This window comes from Saprolegnia diclina (assembly GCF_000281045.1).
Source record: "Saprolegnia diclina VS20 unplaced genomic scaffold supercont1.13, whole genome shotgun sequence".
Taxonomy (NCBI): domain Eukaryota; phylum Oomycota; class Saprolegniomycetes; order Saprolegniales; family Saprolegniaceae; genus Saprolegnia; species Saprolegnia diclina.
Genome location: NW_008246080.1, coordinates 394,278 through 416,436, shown reverse-complemented (window position 1 = coordinate 416,436; position 22,159 = coordinate 394,278). Strand labels below are relative to the sequence as shown.

Here is a 22,159-nt window from a genome sequence, read left to right as displayed (position 1 = left end):
CGACGCAAATCGACCGACGAACACAAATCTGGTTTTGCAGAACGTGACAGCGCAGTCCAACGGGTCGCAGAGTAGTCCCACATCGCAATCCGCCATGGCCACGACAGCAGTCTGGACCGAGTCGGCCGACGTCGTCGCGCGCTGCAAGAGCCTCGTGGCGCAAGGCGTCGCCAGCACAGTAAGCGTGCCCAGCACCGCGCCGACGAGCGTGGCCACCCGCCTCACGCGCGTCGGCCTTTCCTGGAACGCCCTCTCGACCTTGCAAAAGCAAGCGCTTCTTTGGGACCACGGCCTCGTGCAAACCGACGCGACGACGTATACGCAAGTGTACACGAGCTGCGAAAGCGACGGCGTCGGCCGGGCCATGGCCTCGATTGGCCTCACGAAAGCCGAGGTCGCGGCCGCCGGCGTCGCTCTCGCGACCTGCCCCGCGTCCACCGGCAACTACGCACGCCAGGATATTGGCTCGTTCCCGCTCAAGCTCACCAAGTGCGCAGTCCCGCTCAAGAGTGCGTTCACGAGCAATGCGAGCGTGTGGAGCCAAGACGCGCTCGGCGCGACGCGGCCGTTTGACCTGCGCGTGTACCAGCACACGGCGACATCCGGCGCCATCATGGCCATCCACGCGACCAGCGCTGGCGGCGCCGACACGAGCACGACAACGTCGATCGGGTCGTGTCCGTCGACGCCCGGCGGCCTCGCGATTCCGTGCGCCATCTACTCGACTGCGGTCGTCGCGTCGGGCAGCGGCAGTGGCACCGCACCCAAGTGGTGCGTCCCGCCAACCTCGGACGCCATGACGTCATGGCTCCTCGAAGTGCGCGCAGCAATCAAGACGGCGGCGCCTGGTGCGTCATCATCGTCGACCGCCGCGATTGTACTCGGTGTGCTCCTCGGCCTCGTGCTGCTCGCTGGTGGCGGCTACTGGTTCTTCTTTGTGCGCAAGCCGCGCAAGAAGAAGCGACGCACGAATGACGCGCCGGGCTTCCTCGGCAACGCGTTCTTGCGCCATAAGAACCAACGCCCGGAGCCGGAGGAAGAAGACTCGTACGAGCGTCAGCTCCAGGAAATGAACGTCGGGACGGCTGCGGCGTCGCTCAAGCTCAACGCGTTCGAGCACGACCCGTTCTTGTTTTCCCGGCGCTTGCCGTACGGCGCGGTAACGTGCCACCGCATCTTGTCGAAAGGGGCGTATGGCGAAGTCTGGATCGGCTCCTTCCGCGGCAAGGAAGTCGCGATCAAGAAGATCCTGCACGCCAAGCGCCACGACACGTTTGAGCTCGAGTGCTTTACGGAGGAGATTCGCATCATGGCGGCGCTCGACCACCCGCACATTGTGCACCTCATTGGCTTTGCGTGGGATACGCTCACGAACCTCTGCGCGGTCACCGAGTACCTCGCCAAAGGTGACGTGACGGGGTACCTCGTGGCCAACATGGATTTGAACTGGGACGCCAAGCTGCGGCTGGCGGTCGGCACAGCTCGGGCGCTCGCCTACCTCCATGGCCGTTCGCCTGCGATCATTCACCGCGATCTCAAGAGCAAGAACATCCTCGTCTCGGACACGGGCGAAGCCAAGTTGAGCGACTTTGGCATCTCGCGCACCCGCGTGGCCGACGAAACCATGACTGTCGGTGTCGGGACGGTGTACTGGACCGCCCCCGAAGTGCTATTGGGCCAAAAGTACACGGAGCAAGTCGACATTTACTCGTTTGGCGTTGTCCTCTGCGAGCTCGACACGCACCGCGCGCCGTACGCCGACATGCAGGAGGTTGCGCAAATGGCGATCGCGCAGCGCGTCGCGACGCACCAGTTTCGCCCGCCCTTCAGCGCCAAGTGCCCCAAGCTCGTGAAAGACCTCGCTGACCGCTGCATGGCGCAAGACCCGAGCGCGCGCCCGAATGCGCAGGAGATCGTCGACCTCATCGAGCTCTGGAAGGGCTGGAAACAAGCCTAGGCTCTCGCGTCTTATGTGTTGTCGAATTGAATATACTGCAAATAAAAATGAGATCTTATTGCTGTGGAACGCCCGGTCCTCAGTCTTGGATTTGGTCGAGAGGAACGACGACGACGACAATAGGTCCGCACGGCGGACAGTATATTAATTAGATGAGCGCACTGCCTCTGTCTACGAATTGGAGGCGCCGCCGCCACTGCCCTCAAAGAGCTCGTTGTATGCTGGGCCGCCGGGCGCGGGCGCCGTCGTTGGCGTGGTCGGCCTCGAGGCTTCGCGAGAGCTGGATGCGCTTGTCGTGGATCGCAGCGTGCTGCTGCTTTAGGTTCTCAAAGGCTTGGCAAATGTCGGACGACGGGACGTCTGCCGTGATGTCTTTGGGAAGTGTGAGCACCGGCGCCGACGCCATTTCCGGGCAATAACTAGCAAATGGAGGCGAGACAAGGGGTTGGGTTGGACGCTGGGGGTAGGGGAGTTTGGTCTCGGCGCCTGCACCCTTCCGTGAGCCTTCGTTACACCTATGACAAGCCTCCAACGAGACCATCGACGAGCTGTAGTCGTCATGCAACGGTGCTTGATCGCGGGAAGGAGCCGACGTGGGCGAGCTTGCGCGCGTTCACCGTATATTGACACTATTTCAAAAAGCGCAAATCGTGTGCGCAGACTATTCAAGTGCATCGAAAATAGCGTGCTTGCATCGGCCGTGCCCAGCCCGATCCCTGGGTTGAAGAACCTATGGGTCGCTACAGCGCCTTACAATACAAAAACAACCTGGATTTAAGAATGCGCGTCATCATATCCCTCGCCCCACGTGCAAGATCATCCTCCATTTCACGCAGCCAAGATGACGTCGACCGAGCCGGCGATGCAAGTGTTTGAGTGCGTCCGCAACATGTGGGCGACGCGGGCCTTGGCGACGGTCGCCTCGCTCAAGATCCCGGACCTCCTGCGCGACGGGCCGCTCAGCGCCGACGAGATTGCGGCGCAGCTCGGGCTCCACGCCGACAGCGTCTTTCGCCTCCTTCGTGCGGTCGCGTCCATGGGCTTTCTATCGCACGAGGATACGACGGTCTTTGCGCTCACATCGTCGGGCGAGGCGCTCATCTCGGACGTCCCGGGCTCGATGCGCTCGTACCTCGTGGCCATGACGGCGCCCGGCCACTGGCTGCCGTGGGGCAACCTCGAGCACACGATCCGCCATGGCACGCCGGCCACCGACATGGTAGACGCCATTTCGTACGCTCTCGCTCATGCGCATGCGGCTTAGGAGCTCGGCGCGGACCTCGGCAGCTACTACGCCAAGCACCACGACGAGGGCCACCTCTTCAACGACGCCATGGCCAACGTGTTTGCGATCTCGGGCGCTGTCTGCCTTGAGCACTACGCCTTTGAAGACGTTGTGACCGACGACATGACGGTCGTCGACGTGGGCGGCGCGCACGGCGACTTCCTCGTCGATGTACTCGCGGCGCTCAACCGCCCCGAGACGATCCGGGGCATCCTCTTTGAGTTGCCCCACGTGGTCCAGGAAGCTGCCACGTATGGCAACCTGAGTCTCGACATTGACTGTGTCTCGGGCGACTTCTTCGAGTCGGTGCCGCCCGGCGACTTGTATTTGCTCAAGCACATTTTGCACGAGTGGGACGACGCGCACTGCGTGACGCTGCTGCGTCACATTCGCGCGGCCATGCCCGCGACCGGGCGCGTGCTCATCATCGATGTAGTCCTCTCTGAGACCCCCGATGACTCGACGGCCATGCTCGACCTCAACACGCTGGTGATGTTCCGCGGCCGCGAGCGCACAGAAGCCGAGTTCCACGACCTCTTGAGCGCCGCCGAGATGCATCTCGTGCGCGTCATCCGCACTGGCACGCCCTTCTCCATCATCGAAGCAGTTGCGATCTAAGCTCATTGCTCAATGATGCTATTGACGTTGTGTTGATCAACATGCTTTGTGTGCCATGGCCAAGTGTTGCTTCCACGAGCGGTAACCATTGCATGTGCCTCATGTCGATCTGACAAGCTGTCGCTGGAAAGGTCCTGCTTGGTACAAGGTGCCAGACCATGATGCAGCTCTACAGCCTACGTCGGCGTCACCGTACGGCGCGCTCGCTCGTTCGTCATGGCATGGGTTGCGAGCGTTGCCAGCGGTGCGAGGCAGTCGACTGAGAACTGGTTTGGCAGACGCCAAGGGCCCATATCTTGGCGTCTGCATGTCCTCGTGTCCTCCATCGACTCCGTCCGTCTCACGACCCTTGATTGCTTGGACTCTTGGCCGGTCGACCACTAGCCCACTCGCCATGATGGGTCGCAAGCGCGAACGCACATCGCGCCAGGCCTCGCCTGTCCCGGGCATGGCTGTCGTGGTCGACCACGTAGCGTAGCGTTGGCGATGTGCATGCGTCTTGTCTCGTTGCGCATGCAGTGTCTTGGAACGATGCTGCAGCGTCGGCGAGCTGGCAGCGCTGCCAAAAGCGGTTGCGATCTTATCGAGAAATTTGGAAATTTAGATTTTGGAAATTGGGATTATTTTATTTTATTTCTTGACCATGGTGCTCCAAGCCACGGCCGACGGCAGCTTCGACGCCGACGCCGCTGGCGACGACTGGGCGGCGCTCAAGACCGACGGCAATGGCCTCTTTGCCAAGAAGGACTACGTCGGAGCCATCGATGCCTACGCGCGCGCGCTCGCTGCGGCGCCCAAGGACCAGCAGCATCTCGTGCTCGGCAACCGGTCGTCGTGCTACTTTCAGCTGCAGCGGTACTCGGACGCGCTCGCCGATGCCAACGCGGCGCTCGCGCTGCAGCCGCAGTGGGAGAAAGGGCGCGCGCGCAAGCAGTGCATTCTCAAGGCCATGGCGGTGTCCAAGGCGGCGACGGCAACGACGACGGCCAAGGCGCTGCGCGGCCTGTACGTCGAGAAGGACCCGGTCGTGCCCGACGCGGACGCAACCAAGCCGGCGCAGATGCTGTGGCGCCGTTTGAAGCAGTCGCTGGCATCGCAGCACCAGGGCTGCCTCGACGGTATCTTTGCCAAGCTCAGCAACGAACGCGACTTTGTGCAGCTGGTCTACCCGGGCATCTCGGCCGAGGACATTCAGCGGCAGCAGTTGCCGCGGTCGTTGCGCCAGCTCCTCGCCGACGCGGCCACGTACGAGTCGGAGCTCATTGCGCTCATGCCCAAGGTCGAAGCCAAGGCGAACCTCGTGCTCGGGAACGTAAAAGCCAAGGGCGCAGCGCAGGGCGAGATCATGGACGCCGCCACCGAGGCCGTGTTGCGACCACAGGTTTTCAACGAGGCCTTTGCGCGCGAACTTTTGAGCATGATCCAGCGCGTCAACACCCACAAGCATGCGCTCTTGGCGCAAGACGCGCGGTTCCTCGCGAGTCCCGACGCCGAGTGCGCGCACCTCGCACGCATCGACGACCATGTCGGCGACCGCCTCTTTCGATCGTGCACGGTGGCGTGTGGCGTGCTCGATAGCTTTATGGGCGACGAGTACATTCCCTTGTTGCGGAGCGATGCGCTCCGTCTGCGCAAACAAGGCAAACTCCTACCTGTCGGGCCCCACGCCATGCGCTTCTGGACAACCGAGAGCTCGTTGAGCGACGACTTTCCCGCACTTGCCGACGTGGTCGAGAAGCTGCATATGCTGCCCTTTGCTCTCAACCGGCAGTTTGACCTCCGACTCTGCGACGAGGCCAAGATGGAGGTCGCGTGCTCGACGTCCCTGGTGTGCCTCGAGACGGGACAGTCGCAGCCGCGCCGTCTCGACTGCGGTCCGCCCGGCGATCCCAATGACAATGGCTACAAGCTCACGTGCGTCTACTGTCTCGGTGGGGACGAGACCGTGTCGGGCGGCGACCTCGAAGTGACATCGCTCTCGTCCGGTGTCGCAACGGTGTTTGCTGCTACAACCGACTGTCTCTGGCTCTACAAGAGCCAAGAAGTGCTCAATGCACTCACGCCCGTGACGTCGTCCAGCCCCATGTTCTACCTCGTGTTTCGTATCCATGGCATGGTGCCCTTGTGATCGGTTGCCTTCTATCTATCCTACGTAAGGAGCCAGTAACGTGAGCTTGTCGGCTTCGCTGCGACCAACTCGACGACTAACATCACATCATTTAAGTTACAAGACGACCCTAATCGTCGACGATGGCCCCTCTTGCATCGAGATAGCTAGCCAGTGCCACGGGCTTTGATTTTTGAACCTTGTTCAATGCTTTGGAAATGACAACGACGGGCGGTGCGACGGGGGGCTCGCTGTTGTTGGTCGACGGTTCTCGCACAACAACAGGCGGAAGGTACTGGATGGAGCTTGTGACACGGAGCTCGACGCAGCTCGTGGAGGCAGCGAGCGGCTTGTGGCGGGTCGACTTCATTGGCTTGGCGTGCGCGCTTGGGTGCATGACGACGGTGCGCTGGCCTAGCAACGGCAGCGGCGGCCCGAGGGAGGCAAGCGACTTGGACTGCACGATGGCGCACTGGTGCGGAAATGCGTCCAGTGCGATCGGCGGCGCCGCTTGGTGGCGGTGGGGCCAACACGTGACGCAAAAGATGGAAAAGCACGGGGAACACCAATAGAGCGCTTCGTTGACGAGGCAGTCGGCGCAGACAAGCACCATGGGATCGGTCAGTGGCGGTAGCTCGTCACGCACGACGGCTGTCATTGGTTTTTCAAACACGATCGCACCGTCGTTGGTCGTCGGTAGCTGCCGACCGCGCTTGGGGACCGGCTGCAACTGAGCCGACGGCGAGACGAGGTGCGACCGACTGCCTTGGCGTGAGTCGAGCAAAAGCGTCCGCGGACTTGATACAAACGACTCTGCTTCGTCCGGAAGGACCGTCGCCAGCGGGTTGGGCACGCTGAGGTACTTGCGCAGCCGCAGCTTGCGCTTGAGGTTCTCTTCTTGCGTCATTTGGGCTTCCCGGGCCATCTCGCGGGAGCCTGACCGGCGCGACGAGCTAAAGGCAAGCGCGGCGAGGCTCAGTGGCGGCGCCATGGTCGGCGCGATCGACTCGAGAGGTCGCCACTGCAGCGTCGCAGCGTCGATGATGGCATCAAAGAGGTTCGTGACAGCGTCCAAGCACGCTGCGATCGTCGGGTTCAAGACAAAGTGGCTCAAGACCGCGTTGAGCGCTTCGACAAAGTCGTCGTAGCCCACACGCGGTGGCGTCTCGAGGAGCGAGATTGGGTCGAGTGCGATCAAACTGTAGCGCCGCGCAATGCGCCTCGTGAGCGCACTCCACGCGTCCTTGGACACGATGTTTCCGGACGTTGCGGTCGTCGCGAGCACCACTTGGTACGGCAGCGCGTAGAGCTTGTCGAGCTTGAGCCGCAACGCGTGGGTGTCGCAAATGCGCTGAAACATGGTCGGTGCAGGCGTGGCAGTGACGAGCTGGGCGCTGATTCTTTGTTGGGATGCTTCGTGCGCCTTGGGCTTGGACGTGGTGGCGGCGCGGTGTGGCCGTGGTCGCAGCGGGCGCGTGATCGACCCCGTGGTTGCCGGGTGCTGGCCTGGACGATGGCGCGTCGGCGCCTGCACAATGGCCTCGATGCCGTAGACACCGCCATGAAAGGCGGTCGCGCCCGTGAGGAGCTCGTCCGCGTCGTAGTCGCCCCAGCGGTCGACCATGCGAAATGAACCAAACTAAAAATACTCAAATTGGGCAAGTTGAAGTGGAGCGAATTGAAGCCCATGCAGGCGAGGCGGCAGCACGCGTCGCAACGGCCCTTTAGCGACCTCACGTGGCGCTTTCTGTCGCCGCCATCGCGAGTCACCGCGCTACCTGCGAACGACGAGCCATTTCTGCAGCCGAGCTTCCTTGCGGCGCTGACGCTGCAGCACACGTTCGACACCGAGTATGTCGACCCGACAGAGAACAAGATTCTGTCGCTTCTCACAGGCGAAACGCAGCGCGACGACATTTTGGACTCGCTCATGAACGAGCTCCACGTACTGCGCAGCGAGCAAGAGAAGGCGCCCAAGAACGACCACCACGACTTTAGCCAAGTGGCCGACGCCGTGCCGCACGAGGCGCCGACAGTTCCAAGCCCACCGGCCAAGACGCGCCGCCTCTCGATCTTTCGACCCGAAGACATGCAGATGGTCAAGGACACGGCACACGCCCGGATCCAAGGCAAACTCGACTTGCTCCAGAACGAAGCCAACCGCAAGAAGACACCGGAGGATGGACCGATGCAACCCGAGCGACCGACGACGCCGCACATTCTATGGCGCGCCTCGGACCGCGTGCGACTCGCTCTCGACATTCCCGCCGAGCTCAGTGGCGAATCGCCCAAAATCAACGCAGCGGTCTCGCCCGCGACGCCCCAACTTTGCGTGACCAAGAAAAAGGCGGCCTATGGCGCGTGGTACCTCCCGCCCAAAAGCTGGTGCAAGCAAACGCCGGACGGGGCGCGCAGTCGGGGCGCCCCGACCAAGAAAGGCATGCCAAGCGACACGACAAAGGCGCTCGCGCTGCGCGAGCAAATTCCCAAACTCTTCATTGCGCGCGAGTACCGCAGCTTTATCGAGTCCCGGAACGCGCGCATGCCACCGTATTTGAGCGAGCCCACGTGATGTCACACTTGATACATCGATAGATTATACTATATGGTGTTGCACGGCAACGAGTGGTCTTGCCAGGAATGTGTTGGTGGTCGAGGACAGGGCAACCATAGAGGATGAACCCTTATCGGACATCGGGCGAGACCCGGAGCATGCAAATTTACAGCCTCTTGAGGGCGTCGAGCAAGGCAAAGCTCATAGCACAGTGCAGTACGTAGGACGCTCGAGGTGCCGTTGAAAGAAGCACAGCGTCATCGCCACCTAGAAGCACCCATGAACTCCTCGAAGAAGCCCTGGTCCACGACCTTCAACATACGTCGAGATGCATCGTTCAATTGTGCCGGTCAGCAACAGCCATTCAAAGACGTTATGATAGAGGTACTGTCGTCCTGCCGAGAGATGACGGTATTGCATTTGGCGACAGTGAAAACTTGGCTTGTTCCTGGCAGTGTACGACGAAATTCTGCGGGCTGCCTCTTGGTAATGCTACCATCTTTACGCAATAAACAGCTGCGGCGCCTCCGACGACAATGCAAGATCGACCTCGAACGCGGTCAAGACGTCTCGCAGAGCGGGTGTCGGCTCGACAAGGCCGCGCGCCGCTCGGACGACGGCGAGGGCGGCTTCGTACGGCAGTCGACACGTGTGCATGAGGTACGCGATGCAGACGGCGCCGCTAAACGCCACACCCGTCTCACAAAACACGAGAACCGTCGCATGCAATGCGAGCTGCTCGTTGAGGAGGTTGACGCTCGCCATTGCGTCCAAGTTGACCTTGTCGAGATCCAAGCGCAGAAGCGTGTCGCGCGCAGTGGTCGCCACTTCGATCCCGTCCAGCGCACGCGCTGTGGCCGCGACAAATCCGCGCGAAAAAGGCGCGTCGTCCGAGAGCGACGAGAGCAAGGCGAGCGACGAGCCGATGAAGAGCCCGGGCGCGACTTGCTGCTTGTCGGACGCGATCGCCACCGAGATGCGCTCGCGCCGAACGTAGCTGTGCACGCTCGAGAGCAGTGGCAGACGCAGCTCGCTCAGGAGGTCGAGGAGCGCGGCTTGGACGTTGGCGAGGACGTCGTCGCCGACGTGCGGCGCATACACGACGAATAGGTACAGGTTCTCGAGCTGCTCTTCAAGCTCCAAGTGGCGGAAATCGAGCGGGTTTGATGGACTCGTAAGGCGGTGGCGGTACCGGGTGTACGCCGCGTAGAGTGCGATGAAGAAGCGGAGGCTACGCACGCGCACGACGGTTGAACCCATCCTCGTTGAATCTGCAAAGATCTTGTAACACGCGATCTTCCACGTCGTTGCGGCCAATGGGTTGCCGAACTGAAGCGATACATAACCCCCCGGCGCTGCAACCTCATTAGGTGTACGTCCCATGCGTAGGAACTGCCCTGGTAGAGCGCGTCACCAGGCGGCAGCACCGCCAGTCGTCACCTGTGACCGTTGGTTGCATACAGTGGCGGGGCACTGGGTGTGAACCTAGCCCACGTCACTTGGCCGGGACGAGGCGATGTGTGTTTGCATGTTTAGTCTTACGGAGAAGCCCGTTGATGTGGGACTCTACAGCCTTTGGCAGCAGTCCGTAGACGTATCTTCGCTGCCATTGCGTTTGCTTCATAGAACTCTAGCCGGTGTTTAGGGAGTCCGACCTCCCTCTGTCTGGTGATAAATGTTCTGGTTGTTGCCTTGAGCGGAATCGGTCACAGCGCCGCAAGTACGATTTGAAAACGTGGAGAGGACGGTTGTTGAAGCCATCCTCGATGCATCGGCTGTCGTTTGCTGTGGCAACCCCCGCAGTGTTGTCTCGGAGGCAAGGCCACCGGGCTTCTTTCCGTCGACCATTGCAAGTCGTTCTCGACTTCAACGCAGTATTGTACATAGAATATTCCATTCCTCACATTACACTCGATTTCGAGCGAGAGATAGACCTTCGGCACCACTTGGTGCTGGTCGCAAAGGTCGCGCACTTGCGCGGCGGTCGCCAGGACTTGTGCAAATACCGTTCTTGAGGCACCCGGTGCACGGACAACGTTGCCTTGGTGTGCCGCACCTAGAGCCCGTTGGTGCAGCTCGTGAAGAGGGTCGCTCGGGATTTCGACAAAAATTGCCCCATTTCAGATCGGTTTACAAAATGTGCCCATTTTTGCCCCAAAACGCAACAATTAGTGACACAATGGGCCCAAATAGCAACTTTCGACACGAATCCGAACATTAGAGTCGGCGTACTAGCCTTCCATGGCATTCGAGACAATCTTGACTTGACTTTTGTGATCAAAGAGTCGAACGATCGGCAGCAAGACCAACCCTGGCGGGATGCCGCGCAGGCACTCGGGCACCCTGTGGCCATTGACCTCAAAGTGGATCGATGCCGTGTGGCGGTCGTAGACGACTTGGACGACGACCTCGGACACGCCGCTGGAACGGACCAACGACGACGTGGGTGTTTGCGTGAGGACTTGGCCAGGTACGAACGCCTGCAGGAACGCCCGCGGCCACCGGAAGAACCATCCGGGAAGCGCACCCGAGTGCCGAGTGTCAGTAAAGTTGGTGCGCGTCGTGAGCCCGACGTCAATAGTCTGCAGCGCGGAAAAGCGAACGCAAAAACGCGCTGTGGGGGTCGTGCCGAGGACCGGTGACATGTCGGCGGTGACGCCGTGCTTGGTCACACGGCGGTTCGCGTCCGAGAGCGAGAGCGCTGTGCTGCAGTGGGCCGGGTCCCACGCCATCTCGGCGGCGACAACACTGAGCTGGAGGTAGTCGACAAGCGCGTGGAGCTCTTCGACGTCACTCGTGCACAGGCCATCGAACACGAGTGTTCCGGTGCGCAAGAGGCGCATGATCCGCCCAAAATGCGTCGGGTCGGCATCGATAAAGTACTCGCCTATACGCTGCATTAGCCGCCGCTTTGGCGATCACCGTGTATGCACCGTGCTCGTTGGGCGGCCACGCGAGCATCGCGTCCAAGTAGCTCCCGCGGAAGCGCCGCACGTTGGCCGTGGCGGTTGCAAACTTCTTGCCGCCGACGTTGAGCGTGACGATGCTGGCAGGCGGCGCCGTCGCCTGCAACACCCGCAGCGACGCTTCGGCCGCGCGCAAGTCGGCGAGCTTGGTCTCGACGTCATCGACGAAGCGCATCGCATCGGTATAGGTACCGGCCAGCAGCAACGGGCGAAGCTCGGCCCAGCGCTCGTTGGTGCTTGGCATGTTACCAACTACACGAGTATGGATTGGCCAAAATGAAGTTGATATTGACCAATCAGAGAGACGATGGAGCACGGGATGATGAGCTTTGCACTGCGAGGCAAGACGTTGTGTATAATATTACTGCTTACCCAGAAGGGGTATTAGTCGGATAAATCTAGTTCATTACGACTAACAATATGTGGACAAAAAAAACGTAGTTTGCGGTAACCAGTAGGCCAGTCGTGGGGACAACACGGTGACCAGCGCTCTCGGGGTAAAGCGCAAGCTGAACCCGTCCCGCGCGTTGAGCACCGATGGGTTGAAGAGCACGATGTCGGCCATCGCAATCACATAACCAAGTGTCCAGAGCGCTTTGGTCGCATTGCCTTCGGCGCTCGAGATCAGCGCGCCCAGGTACGCGCCGGCCGCGGCGCCGAAGATTGACCGGATCGACCGGAAGCCGAGCCAGAGTGTGCCTCGCACCATCGCCGCCAGGTCCGAAGCAGACCTAAGGAGGCGGACTTCGTCGACGAGAAACGCAGCAAGGGCCGGCAGCAGCGCGACGCGAGCACCGGTGATCAACATGCGCTCGGCGACGAGCGTGGGGTCACCGAGGCGGCAGAACTTGCGACCCGACGACCGCAAGAGACTTTTGACGAGCTTGCCTATCATTATTTTAAAAACATAAGAGAGAAAGGTGAGTGGGGCTCGACGCGTACCGGCGGTGCGGGCTGGAAGGTACTTGACGCAAGCAGCCTCAAGAGCACAGAGCGTGGCCGTGACGCTCAGCGATCGGGTCGCATTCGTGACGCACTTCTTTGGAAAGTCTTCCAAACTCTTGATGTTGTTGCCATCAAGGGACCAAGTGGCGTCGATGATGGCCGCGTAAGCGGTGGTCACCAACATGGTTGGCGAGAAGCGTGTCATCGGCCGGTTGTAGTCTTCGAGGTAGTCCTTCTGGCCGTTCGCATGCTTGAGCGCGCGGTGCGATGTGGTGACGAGTGCGAGTCCGAACAACGGGACACGGAACGCAGCGGCTTGCAGCGATGCAGCTGCAGACGGAAGCGTGCTGCCAGCGTCCATGCGCACTTTTGAAACTGAGGTGTGAGTTGAACTTTGGCAATCTCAAGACCGACTATCATTGGTGAAAGCCTGATTGGGTTTAATAGTTTAAACAAGAAGACACCAACGTCAAACCGAGGTAGAACGACATAAACCTTGGGTTCACCCCCTAAAACGCGCTCGGGCGAGAGGTTGCAAGGTTTACTCGACCCCACAATCCGCTGCTTTGAAAGCAGCGAATTGTTCCGGTTGTTGGGACAATGCGTTTATCCCAATAACGAAGGATGTGACATGTCCGGATAAAATTGGGACAAAGGTATCTCCCACAGTTAACCGGACGTGACAATCATCCCTATCAGCATTGTGGTGGTTGCTTGCGAATGGCGAGTACGCTCGACGTCGTTGCCGCGGACCCGGCCCCGTTCCTTCGCTGCGCGTACCGCAGTGCCAAGCGCGAGCTCTCGCGGCGCTTCTACGGCAAGGACTACCTCGTCGATCGGCGCGCCTTTCTGGCCCACTTGAGCGCGGACGCGCTGGTGCACACGGCGCTCGTGGCCGGCCTCATGGAGGCGCACCTCGTGCTTGTCCGTGCGATGACCGACAAGGCCGCGGGGCGAAGTAGTGCGGTTGGCGCCTGCACGTGCGACACCTTTGTGCAACCGTGGCTTGCCAACGTCGGCCGCGCCGTGAGCTACCCGACGATAACCCGGCTGCTCGAAGACTGGTGCATCGAACACTTGACGGCACGCACCACCGGTGCGATCCTTTGGCCTGTGCATAAACTTCATAACAAGGCGTACTATGGTAGGCAAGCTTATCAAGGACATCTTTCTCTCGTCGTTGCGCAAGTCGGTCCGGCACCAAGGCGAGCGCGCAGCGGTCGCTCGCCTCATGCTGCCGACAGCCGCACGCGCCGCCCTCCTCCCAGCACTCGCCGTTTTTGTCGTTGAGCAAGGCGTATTGCAGTGGCAGCTCGCGACGGCGCCCGCGGCCACGTACTGGTCGGCGACGTGGCTGCAGCTACTGCGATTTGCCGGTGCGGTCGTCGGGTCGGCCGTCGGCGCTGCCATTGGCACGTACTTCGAGCCCGGCACCGGGACCGTGCTCGGCGCGGGGCTAGGTCAAATGCTTTTTACCGGCGTCACGGCGTCCGACCGCGTATTCCTTGGCAGCGCCAGTCTCTTTGCGTCGCGGGACCGTATGTACATTGTGTCTGTCGGTGCAGACAACGTCTTGCTCTACTAGTCGTTGCCAAGTGTCCTAGTACTCGTTTCATAGTGCCGAGGCCACTTGCACGTTGATACTACCTCTCAAATGCACTTTTTCTTTCATAAAAAGCATGTATCAGAACTTAGTTTCGGCGAATTTACACCACTCGGATCGCTTACGACGCATTTGCGGTATGGCACAGGTTGCTCCACCCACGGCGCCGCACGACGCTCGACGAGTTGGACGTGTTGACCCAAGGACCCTCGAACGACTTGGCGTAAAACCAGCCGTGGACATCGCCTTGGGTGCGGTCAATGGTCCAGCCGAGCGCGCTCCCAACCGCCGAGGGCGGCACTGCGGGTGCAACGGCGTCGCGTTCGGCATGCGACGCAGACCCGACGCTCCACGTCTGGCGCTCGGACGGCAGCAAGTGGTTGGACGACCACTTGCGGCTGGCGTAGCGTTCATTTTCCCATACTTGCAGCGTCGCCACCGGCGACTCCAAGAGCACTTCAAAGCGCAAGACGATACTGCTGTGGACGCGCTGGGAGGCAAACTCGGGCGGGACGTCCAGAGGCAGCACGACCTCGTCCGCGGCGTCTTGCCCGTCGGTGTTGTTACTGTTGTTGCTCTTGTCGGAAGCGGCGTCTTCGAGCGGCTGCAGCGGCACCGACGCTGTGCCAATCACTTCGTCGGCGCCGACGGTGTCGTGGTCCGACACGACGATTTGAAGGATCTCTGTGTACATGGCGCCCTCGGTAATCTGAAACTCAAAGACCTCGTGGTCCCACACCGGGTTGAGCTCGTTGGAAAACTGCGTGCTCTTGCATTTCTTGTCGCCAAGGTAGAACGTCACGTACGGGTCGCTCTTGCCGCCCATGAGCGCCGAGTCGGCGGCCGCGAGGTCGGCACAGCGCACGAGCTGCACACGCAACAGCCGCGGTGCTGTGCTGAGCGACTTGAGGCGCGAGTCGACCTTGAGTTGTCTGTTCAAGATGGAGTGAGACGAGAGCCTGGAATCGGAGCACGTACTTCTTCGAGATGCGCTGCTCGTTGGCGTACCGCCATCGACTTGTTTCGAGCTCGAGTTCGGCGATACGGGCGCGAAGCGCTTCACTGTCGGCGGTGCGCGCCACCAGAGTGGCTTGCGTCGCTGCATGCGCGTCGGTCACGACTTGGAGCGTCGCTTGGTGCGCGGCGGTGGCGGTGGCGAGGGCGGCCGCCGCTTCGCGCTTCTGACGCTCCATCGCAGCGGCGTGCTCGTCTTGTGCTTGCTGGTACTGCGCACAGAGCGTCGCATGGGCGTCCCGCGCTGCCAAAAGCTCGCGCACGGTCACTGCGTGGTCTTGCCGAAGCATATCGGCAAGGACCTTCTTCTGCGCCTGGACGTCGGCAGGAAGAATTCGACGGAGAAGCCGGCGTCGGCGACAGTAGCAATTCGCGCTCATCGAGTTGTGCCAGGGTCCAGCAAATGTATCCGCGTAGTACCAGCCGTAGGCGTCGCCGGCGTGGACCTCGGGGAACCAGCCCAGAGACGCCACGTGCGTTGGCGGCACGGCTGGCAGCGCCGTGTCGTCGAGGGCAGGTCGGGCGTCGGTGGGCAGGAGGTTTTGGCTTGACCATGCCTCTGCGTACCGCTCGTACTCCCACACATCGAGCGTCGCACCGATCGCAAGGTCGTCGCATGTCCAGACGGCAGCCGAGGCACGGACGCTGCACGTTTGAATCGCACTGTCACCGTCGCTTTCATGAAGCGGCAGCACGAGCGGTATCTCGACCACGTGCTTGTCGGCGTCGAGCGGGCCGACCGGAATGTGCGCTTCGCCCAGACGCGAGGCAAAGCCAAAGAGGTCAATGGCATACAGCGTCACATGCAAGACACGAGACGAGGCCTCGGCTTCCGAGAGCGCAAACTCAAAGACTTGGTGCTGCCAGGTTTCGCTCGGGTGGACGCACGCCGTCTGGAGCGCGCCGCCACGCCCCAATAGCCGCAGCTCAGCGTACACGACGCTTTGCAGCACGCCGCCAAAGCACGACGAGGCCACGACGGCGTCGGCCTCGACCACGTTGTGGAGCTCGAAGCGCAGCAGGCGGTCGGGCCTGCGGTCCATTGGTCGATGTGGTAGAAAAATCTCTGGTCGGTCAAAACGTCAAAAGATCGGCAAAAACGCGTGGCATTTATATCACTTTGGCGCAATTGCGTCATATTATTTTATCCATATTTAAATCCAACCGAGATATAGTATGCAATAGTTTGATTCCAGCAACATGTAATAATAAAAAGGGGAAATCAACATATAAAAATCTTTTGAAAATTGGCTGAACTTGATAACCCGCCAATATACACCCAATCGGCACAGGCCAGCGGACTATAGACACCCAACGAGCTATTCTAGTTTGTGTCTCGTTAATATCAAACTCATCAGCAACTCGAGCTTGCAAATCAGCCTCGTTTTGACGCTCTAGAAACACGCAGTTTGCACCATGCGCGACCGACAATACACGGTCATGGCCGTCCCTCGACGCTTTTCGCCTATTTCGTTATCGCTACCAGTAGCGCACAAATAGAGCAAGTGGCCATGCGCGATATACGTAGCAAAACGTCGTCGTCGCCGACGCGACACCGACCACCTTTACGATCTGCGACATGCCAACCAGCTTGGGTTGCGTGGCAATAGACACAGCGAGTACACCGAACGTCCAGCCTGCCGAATTTGACGCGCCAGCTGTCGGTGCAAGACGGTCCGCTACACCATCCTCTTTTGACGACGATGGCGACGACGACCAAGGTTTGCAGCACGGCGCCGCGTCTCCTGCGTGTGCACGTGGCCGGTCTCGTAAGCGCGTCGCGCCTCTCGTGTGTGGCATCGCTGCCCGTCAAGCTCGCGGTCGTCACCAAGCTGCGCGGGCACGGGACGGCCAACGTCGAGCACGTGACGCCGGCGGTCGCAAACGCCAGCAGCATTGCGTGGGACCACGAAATCTACGAATTCGATCTGACCGAGGCCGAAATGTACACGCGCGTCCTCGAATGCGTCCTGATCGAGACCGACTGCCTCGGCTGGCGCATCGTGCTCGGGAGCGCCAAGATCCCGCTGTCGTCGCTCGAGATGGACCGGAGCCACGTGCACTCGAAAGAGGTGCCCTTTGATGCGCTCGAGTCGAACCTGCGCCTGCAGTTGCATATGGACGTGTGGGACGTCGCGCAAGACGCGGCCGCCGTCGACGTCGAGGCGTTCGAGCACCAGCGCTGCGTGTGGGGTGAGTGGAGCCAGCGCCATTTGCGAGCGTCCGACCGCCCTGTGTACCGGTGCGGACCGCAGACGGGCAATGCACTGGCGACGATTGTGCCACCGACGCCCGACAACTGCGTCCCGTCGCTCGGGTGGGCGGCCGACGAGAGCGGGTGGTTCTACGCCACGTCGTTTGCCGGCCCGTGGCACAGCTCGAACGCTTCGTACCCCGTCCGGCGCCGGCGGCTCGTGCACCGGTACCGTCCCGTGGAGGTGCCTGCCAAGGTCGTCGTGGCTGAGACCGACGTCGTGGTCGGTCAAAGCGTCGCAATGCCCGACATGTCGATCCAAGCGAGCCTCGCCAAGCGCCAAATCATGACCGAAGACTACTAAGTAGCTTGATAAGCTTGATAACATAAAAATTACATGCCGGTCGCTTCACTGTAGTATGGCAGTGCAGGCAACCATGGGCAACTCGCAGATACTGGTTTGGACAAGACAACCTAACCCTCCTCCGTATCGGGTGTCGCGTCCTCTTCCCCTCTTGTCGACTCCTCGGATCTCAGTAGACAACGCGGAAAATGTCTTTCGCGTTAATATGTATAAGGTGCCTTAGGGTCCGGAAGGCGTCGGGCGCCGTGGGAGTCACCTGAATCCCAGACATCGATGTGCAGCACAATGCGCATGCCGTGCTCCACTGCAACCTTGATCTCGTGCACTTGGCTTCGATCGGCTTCGTATGTCGACAAGGGGACGCTGGCACGCCCAACGATGTTGCGCATCCCAAAGCCGTTGGACTCGACAAGTGTCACCTCGAGGAGGCGGTCGTGCATCTCGGCTTTTGTTAGCTCAAAGACATAGACCTCACGGGCCCATGCGACCGAGCCCGTCGTAGGTCCGGCGCTCAGAGGCGGCGTGACGTGCTCGGTTGACTCATCGCCAAGCAGCTTTGTGGTCACCGAGAGCTTGTGCGGGAGCGCCGCGATAAACGAAGGGCGGGGCGCGTTGACGACGCGGGCAACTTGCACGCGCAGCAGGCGCGGCGCAGTGCTCACGTCCGTACTTTGCATCGTCTCGGATGATTGTGGTGTGAAATCATCGCGCCGAGAGAAAGGGCGCTGGATTGATTTTTGAAATGATTAATCTCATCGTACGGCTCAAGAGCGAAGGGTCGTGCTGCGCGGTTGTCGACAACTAAGCACGTAATGGTCCGGTGAATTTCGAGGGGGTAGGTCTCCTAGTCCGCGCAAGCATAATGTACTGACCTATACCTACCGAGTATGCTATACTTTCGGCTATACTAGCACACATATTCTAGTACAGTTGAAAGTGTGAACCACAATCGCTGCAGTCGACCAGCGTGCTCCGCTCGCGACTGGCTTGCCACGTCATACCTCCGAAAATGAATGTGAAAAACCTCTACAAACGTATTTATCGCCGCAATGAGCAATGCTGTCGAAATCGTAGCGCTATAAGTACCGGTATGCAGTACGGAACACTCGACTCGACGATATTCTCTGTCTTCCAACTTGACCATCTAGTTGTCAATCACCGGGCACGACCAACAAGTAGCACCATAGAAAGGTAACGACGTAAAACTACGTCCGTTGAAGATCCAACTTGTAAATGCCGATCTTTGGGCGGAAGAAGGTCGACATCCGCGTGCCGACGGGGAAGAATGCCGTCAACTTGCGCAAGCTGCTCTTCCTGACGCTGCCTGAGAGCTCGCATATTTTGCCGGGCGATGCGTGGGACAAGGTTGTCGTCGCGTCCATACCCTGCGCCAACCGGCTGTGTAGATCGATTTTCGGTGCTTGTCGCTCATGAAGGTCAAGATGCTTCGCGCCGCGTGCTTGGCGCGGGAGCTCGAGCCCAAGGGCGGGAAGCGCGTCTTGGTGTGTCCAATGTACCGTCGGCGGACGTCGATGTAAACGTCATAGGTCGAGCGGTTGACGTCGTCGCTGGAGCGGCAGCGGGCCGAAGGTAGGAAGAAAGGCGTCGCGTCGGCTCATGTGAGCAGAGGACGACGCCCGGCGTGACGTCGCAGTCAAAGAAGAGCGTCGGATCAACAAACTCGGCGGCCTCTGGACTTGCGGCACGGGCACGCAAGGCCAACTCGGTACCAAAATGGATACGCTCAATGAAAGACAATCTTCTCCATACAGGCCACGGTGACTGCGAGAATTATGACATCCCAACGCAAATCAAGAGCACTCGTGGCATGCACTTTAGTCAAGTCTACGCGGTGCGTTCTACGATGACAAGTTGTCCTGTATGTTGGATGGACGCAGGGGTTTGACTCGGACATTACCTTTGGCGTCACACGCGCCGGCGACGTGTACGTCTGGGGCAACAAGTCGGGGCCCACGGGGCTTCCACGGCCCAAGACGAAGAAGGCGTCGACCGCGACCCCGGCAGCGAGCAGCACTGCCACGGCCAACGACGAGAACGCCGCAACTGCAGAGAACGACGATGACGACAACGACGATGAAGACAACGACGACGACGACGACGATGACGCCAACGACGACGACGCGGCAACGGACGACGACGGAGACGACGACGACGCTAGCGTCTCGTTGCGTCCGGATGTAATCCCGGCCCCTGTGAAGCTCAAGTCGCTCTCGGGGGAAGACGTGGTGGCGATTTCTGTTGGGCGCGTGCACTGCGCCGCGCGAACCAAGAATGGCGATGTCTTTACGTGGGGCCAAAACGACCACTGCCAGCTCGGACACGAAGCCGAGCACAGTTTGAACGAAGCTCAATCGCGGGTCCGGCTTCATCGTTGAGATTCGGCATTCTAAGGAGCGGTGTAGCGTGCGATCATCAAGTACGGACTCGACGCGGTCGAGCCCGTGATCTGGACGCGAACGGTGCCTGAGACGTGCGTGATTGTCGGCATCGCCGTCGGGACCGACCACACGCTCGCCGTCTCGGACGACGGCGACATCCTCGGCTTTGGCTCCATGTACAACTCGTCCGACCACTCGACACTGTCACGGCACCTGCGCAAGCAACGCGTGACCCAAGTACGTAGCTACGCGGCAAGCTATGCCATTTGCCAATGCTACGTAGATCTGTTGCGGCGCCTTGCACGCGGCCATCGTCAACGCCAACGGTCAAATGTACACTTGGGGCAGCGGCGACGGCGGGTAGGTTTGAATCTTTTTTGAATTGGCGACAAAGCGGTTATGGCTATAGACGTCTTGGGCATGGCGATTTGGCGATGCAAGTCACCCCCCGCCTAGTCGACGCCCTCGCCAGCGACATTGTACTGCACATTGCGTGCGGCTGTTGGCACACGGTGGCGATCTTGCTTGTCCCGCCGCTGCTCAAAGGCGGCTTTGTACGCTGTCTCGCTTTGTGTCGAGGCATCTCAACGTGGGTTGCGTAGGTGTACACGTGGGGAACCGGGCGTTATGGACAAGTTGTCTCTTTCTTCGATGACACTATTGGTTGAAACGATACCGACTAGCTGGCCCAAGGCGGGCAGCAAATGGTGTCAACGCCGGGCCTCGTGCGCGACTTTCTCATGCAAAGCGTCTTTATGAAGCGGATTTGCGCCGGCATGTACCACAACGTAGCGCTCTCGATCGATGACGAGGTGGTGTCACTACATCGTCTACTAGCTGACCGACGAGGCTAGGTGTATACGTGGGGCAGCAACGTGAACGGGTGTCTTGGCCGCCCACTGGAAATGGCCACCAACCCGGAAACGTTCAGCGCCGTCCCGGGTGTCGTCGAAGGCATGTCGGATTTTGCCGGTCGCCCTTGTGCCAGTACAACTATGCGACATTTCGCCTAGACTATGAACAACTTGTCTAGTTGCTTGTGGACGCGAGTACACGGTGATTGCAACCAAACCATACCTTGGCCCATCCGAAGAAGAGGTCGAGGCGGCCAAGGCGATAGCGGCCGAACGCCAAGCCGCAATCCAAAAGCAAATCGACCGCGAAGACGCCAAAGCCGCGGCGGCGCGCGCGCAAGCCGACGCAGCGGAACGCCTTCGGCTCATTCAATACTTGAACGTGCACCACCCGCTCTGCACTGCGTGCACGGTGCCAGGCACGTGTGCCGGGTTCCAGCGCGACGACGTCGACCCGATCTTGTGCCGGCACTGCTTGCACGGCAAGGGGAGCCACACGCTTTTGTACAGCGAGCGGGACAAAGCTGTGGATTTGGACGGCCTCCAGCGCGTTGCAGCGCTCCTGGACCTCGCTCTCGCGGACGAGGCGGCGGCGGAAGAAAAAGAAGATACATAACAGGATGCCATTGTATAGCAGATTTTAATAACGTTAACTCCAAATTTGACGATTGACATGAACAAAAGCGCATTGCGCATTTTACAGGGGTGGCTCTTGGAGCGTCTCGAGGAGGATCATCGCCTCAAACGGGTCGAGCGTCGGCGTCGATGGAAGCAGCGACAAGTCTTCGTCGTGGAGCTCGAAAAAATCAAAGTCGCCGCGCTGGTGTGCCCACGCCGACTCGTGGATGCTCGACCACTCGGCCCAGTACGCCGTGTCCAGCGTGACTGGCGAGAACGCTTCAAACAGCGGCGGCTCCAACTCACACGACTCGACGCCCGGTGGAGATTCGGACGGCTCGCTCTTGATCAACGGCATCTCAACCACGGGGGGCTTCTCGGGGGTGGGGGGCGTTTGCACCGCGGGGGGCTCGACCGCGGGCGCCAACACGGGGGGCGGTGGTGGCGACACGATGGTTGGCGGCTTGGCCGCCATCGGCACCGGGGCGCGTGCGACAGGCTTGCGGGTCGGTGCCGCGTGCCGCATCTTGGGCTGAAGCGACGAGTACCAGTGGTTTTTGATTGAATTGTCCGTCCTACACATGCGCATCTTCAGCACAACCGCGCACGCGTCCGAGACGACGCACCGGCCTGGCATTTGCTTGGCGATCTGTGCCCAGCGGTTCCCGAGCTTGGCTTGCA

General features: G+C 60.4%; 14 protein-coding genes across 14 annotated transcripts in view; 7 read left to right on the top strand and 7 right to left on the bottom strand.

Moving 5' to 3' along the window:
• The first annotated feature begins 3 nt into the window (after positions 1 to 3).
• On the top strand, positions 4 to 2,026 carry SDRG_05099 (TKL protein kinase). Its single transcript, XM_008610794.1, has one exon. It carries the CDS (start codon positions 95 to 97, stop codon positions 1,955 to 1,957), a length of 1,863 nt encoding a protein of 620 aa, XP_008609016.1. The 5' UTR covers positions 4 to 94; the 3' UTR covers positions 1,958 to 2,026.
• A 728-nt stretch (positions 2,027 to 2,754) lies between these two features.
• Positions 2,755 to 4,304, top strand: SDRG_05098 (hypothetical protein). The gene is made up of 3 exons (XM_008610793.1): positions 2,755 to 3,176; positions 3,222 to 3,941; positions 3,992 to 4,304. Exons 1-2 carry the CDS (start codon positions 2,799 to 2,801, stop codon positions 3,858 to 3,860), a joined length of 1,017 nt encoding a protein of 338 aa, XP_008609015.1. The 5' UTR covers positions 2,755 to 2,798; the 3' UTR covers positions 3,861 to 3,941; positions 3,992 to 4,304.
• Positions 4,305 to 4,503: 199 nt separating this feature from the next.
• On the top strand, positions 4,504 to 5,988 carry SDRG_05097 (hypothetical protein; the record flags this gene model as incomplete). The annotated part of the gene is made up of 1 exon (XM_008610792.1): positions 4,504 to 5,988. One exon carries the CDS (start codon positions 4,504 to 4,506, stop codon positions 5,986 to 5,988), a length of 1,485 nt encoding a protein of 494 aa, XP_008609014.1.
• A 103-nt stretch (positions 5,989 to 6,091) lies between these two features.
• On the bottom strand, positions 6,092 to 7,591 carry SDRG_05096 (hypothetical protein; the record flags this gene model as incomplete). The annotated part of the gene is made up of 1 exon (XM_008610791.1): positions 6,092 to 7,591. The coding sequence occupies one exon, from the start codon at positions 7,589 to 7,591 to the stop codon at positions 6,098 to 6,100; it is 1,494 nt and encodes a 497-aa protein (XP_008609013.1). The 3' UTR covers positions 6,092 to 6,097.
• A 33-nt stretch (positions 7,592 to 7,624) lies between these two features.
• On the top strand, positions 7,625 to 8,603 carry SDRG_05095 (hypothetical protein). The gene has a single exon (XM_008610790.1). The coding sequence runs from the start codon at positions 7,655 to 7,657 to the stop codon at positions 8,537 to 8,539; it is 885 nt and encodes a 294-aa protein (XP_008609012.1). The 5' UTR covers positions 7,625 to 7,654; the 3' UTR covers positions 8,540 to 8,603.
• A 250-nt stretch (positions 8,604 to 8,853) lies between these two features.
• Positions 8,854 to 9,834, bottom strand: SDRG_05094 (hypothetical protein). The gene has a single exon (XM_008610789.1). The coding sequence runs from the start codon at positions 9,779 to 9,781 to the stop codon at positions 9,023 to 9,025; it is 759 nt and encodes a 252-aa protein (XP_008609011.1). The 5' UTR covers positions 9,782 to 9,834; the 3' UTR covers positions 8,854 to 9,022.
• A 692-nt stretch (positions 9,835 to 10,526) lies between these two features.
• On the bottom strand, positions 10,527 to 11,731 carry SDRG_05093 (hypothetical protein; the record flags this gene model as incomplete). The annotated part of the gene is made up of 2 exons (XM_008610788.1): positions 10,527 to 11,408; positions 11,455 to 11,731. The coding sequence occupies 2 exons, from the start codon at positions 11,729 to 11,731 to the stop codon at positions 10,753 to 10,755; spliced, it is 933 nt and encodes a 310-aa protein (XP_008609010.1). The 3' UTR covers positions 10,527 to 10,752.
• A 91-nt stretch (positions 11,732 to 11,822) lies between these two features.
• SDRG_05092 (hypothetical protein) lies at positions 11,823 to 12,793 on the bottom strand (the record flags this gene model as incomplete). Its single annotated transcript, XM_008610787.1, has 2 exons — positions 11,823 to 12,375; positions 12,430 to 12,793. 2 exons carry the CDS (start codon positions 12,791 to 12,793, stop codon positions 11,900 to 11,902), a joined length of 840 nt encoding a protein of 279 aa, XP_008609009.1. The 3' UTR covers positions 11,823 to 11,899.
• A 347-nt stretch (positions 12,794 to 13,140) lies between these two features.
• On the top strand, positions 13,141 to 14,134 carry SDRG_05091 (hypothetical protein). The gene is made up of 2 exons (XM_008610786.1): positions 13,141 to 13,528; positions 13,581 to 14,134. The coding sequence occupies exons 1-2, from the start codon at positions 13,153 to 13,155 to the stop codon at positions 14,015 to 14,017; spliced, it is 813 nt and encodes a 270-aa protein (XP_008609008.1). The 5' UTR covers positions 13,141 to 13,152; the 3' UTR covers positions 14,018 to 14,134.
• SDRG_05090 (hypothetical protein) lies at positions 14,052 to 16,107 on the bottom strand. The gene is made up of 2 exons (XM_008610785.1): positions 15,014 to 16,107; positions 14,052 to 14,967 (listed from the first exon to the last, which is right to left on the bottom strand). The coding sequence occupies exons 1-2, from the start codon at positions 16,090 to 16,092 to the stop codon at positions 14,157 to 14,159; spliced, it is 1,890 nt and encodes a 629-aa protein (XP_008609007.1). The 5' UTR covers positions 16,093 to 16,107; the 3' UTR covers positions 14,052 to 14,156.
• A 581-nt stretch (positions 16,108 to 16,688) lies between these two features.
• Positions 16,689 to 17,696, top strand: SDRG_05089 (hypothetical protein). Its single transcript, XM_008610784.1, has one exon. It carries the CDS (start codon positions 16,753 to 16,755, stop codon positions 17,605 to 17,607), a length of 855 nt encoding a protein of 284 aa, XP_008609006.1. The 5' UTR covers positions 16,689 to 16,752; the 3' UTR covers positions 17,608 to 17,696.
• A 111-nt stretch (positions 17,697 to 17,807) lies between these two features.
• On the bottom strand, positions 17,808 to 18,289 carry SDRG_05088 (hypothetical protein; the record flags this gene model as incomplete). The annotated part of the gene is made up of 1 exon (XM_008610783.1): positions 17,808 to 18,289. The coding sequence occupies exon 1, from the start codon at positions 18,282 to 18,284 to the stop codon at positions 17,808 to 17,810; it is 477 nt and encodes a 158-aa protein (XP_008609005.1). The 5' UTR covers positions 18,285 to 18,289.
• A 551-nt stretch (positions 18,290 to 18,840) lies between these two features.
• Positions 18,841 to 21,476, top strand: SDRG_05087 (hypothetical protein; the record flags this gene model as incomplete). Its single annotated transcript, XM_008610782.1, has 13 exons — positions 18,841 to 18,972; positions 19,014 to 19,109; positions 19,155 to 19,197; positions 19,235 to 19,333; positions 19,380 to 19,459; positions 19,506 to 19,985; positions 20,031 to 20,243; positions 20,290 to 20,366; positions 20,416 to 20,560; positions 20,609 to 20,641; positions 20,690 to 20,818; positions 20,861 to 20,993; positions 21,040 to 21,476. 13 exons carry the CDS (start codon positions 18,841 to 18,843, stop codon positions 21,474 to 21,476), a joined length of 2,097 nt encoding a protein of 698 aa, XP_008609004.1.
• An 81-nt stretch (positions 21,477 to 21,557) lies between these two features.
• Positions 21,558 to 22,159, bottom strand: part of SDRG_05086 (hypothetical protein) — a gene marked incomplete at both ends in the record, with an annotated part of 2,053 nt that continues 1,451 nt past the window's right edge. Inside the window, one exon of the mRNA XM_008610781.1 lies at positions 21,558 to 22,053. Coding sequence (XP_008609003.1) covers positions 21,558 to 22,053 — 496 coding nt within the window. The remainder of the gene's footprint in view (positions 22,054 to 22,159) is intronic.

What these genes read in the sequence shown, in the direction of transcription:
- SDRG_05099 (XM_008610794.1), top strand. Translation starts at nt 95, where the DNA reads ATGGCCACGACAGCAGTCTGGACCGAGTCGGCCGACGTCGTCGCGCGC.
- SDRG_05098 (XM_008610793.1), top strand. Translation starts at nt 2,799, where the DNA reads ATGACGTCGACCGAGCCGGCGATGCAAGTGTTTGAGTGCGTCCGCAAC. An exon ending in GCACGCCGGCCACCGACATG is followed by an intron (nt 3,177 to 3,221) that starts GTAGACGCCATT and finishes CATGCGGCTTAG; the next exon opens with GAGCTCGGCGCGGACCTCGG.
- SDRG_05095 (XM_008610790.1), top strand. Translation starts at nt 7,655, where the DNA reads ATGCAGGCGAGGCGGCAGCACGCGTCGCAACGGCCCTTTAGCGACCTC.
- SDRG_05094 (XM_008610789.1), bottom strand. Translation starts at nt 9,781, where the DNA reads ATGGGTTCAACCGTCGTGCGCGTGCGTAGCCTCCGCTTCTTCATCGCA.
- SDRG_05091 (XM_008610786.1), top strand. Translation starts at nt 13,153, where the DNA reads ATGGCGAGTACGCTCGACGTCGTTGCCGCGGACCCGGCCCCGTTCCTT. An exon ending in CTTGACGGCACGCACCACCG is followed by an intron (nt 13,529 to 13,580) that starts GTGCGATCCTTT and finishes GTACTATGGTAG; the next exon opens with GCAAGCTTATCAAGGACATC.
- SDRG_05090 (XM_008610785.1), bottom strand. Translation starts at nt 16,092, where the DNA reads ATGGACCGCAGGCCCGACCGCCTGCTGCGCTTCGAGCTCCACAACGTG. An exon ending in GAGCAGCGCATCTCGAAGAA is followed by an intron (nt 14,968 to 15,013) that starts GTACGTGCTCCG and finishes CATCTTGAACAG; the next exon opens with ACAACTCAAGGTCGACTCGC.
- SDRG_05089 (XM_008610784.1), top strand. Translation starts at nt 16,753, where the DNA reads ATGGCGACGACGACCAAGGTTTGCAGCACGGCGCCGCGTCTCCTGCGT.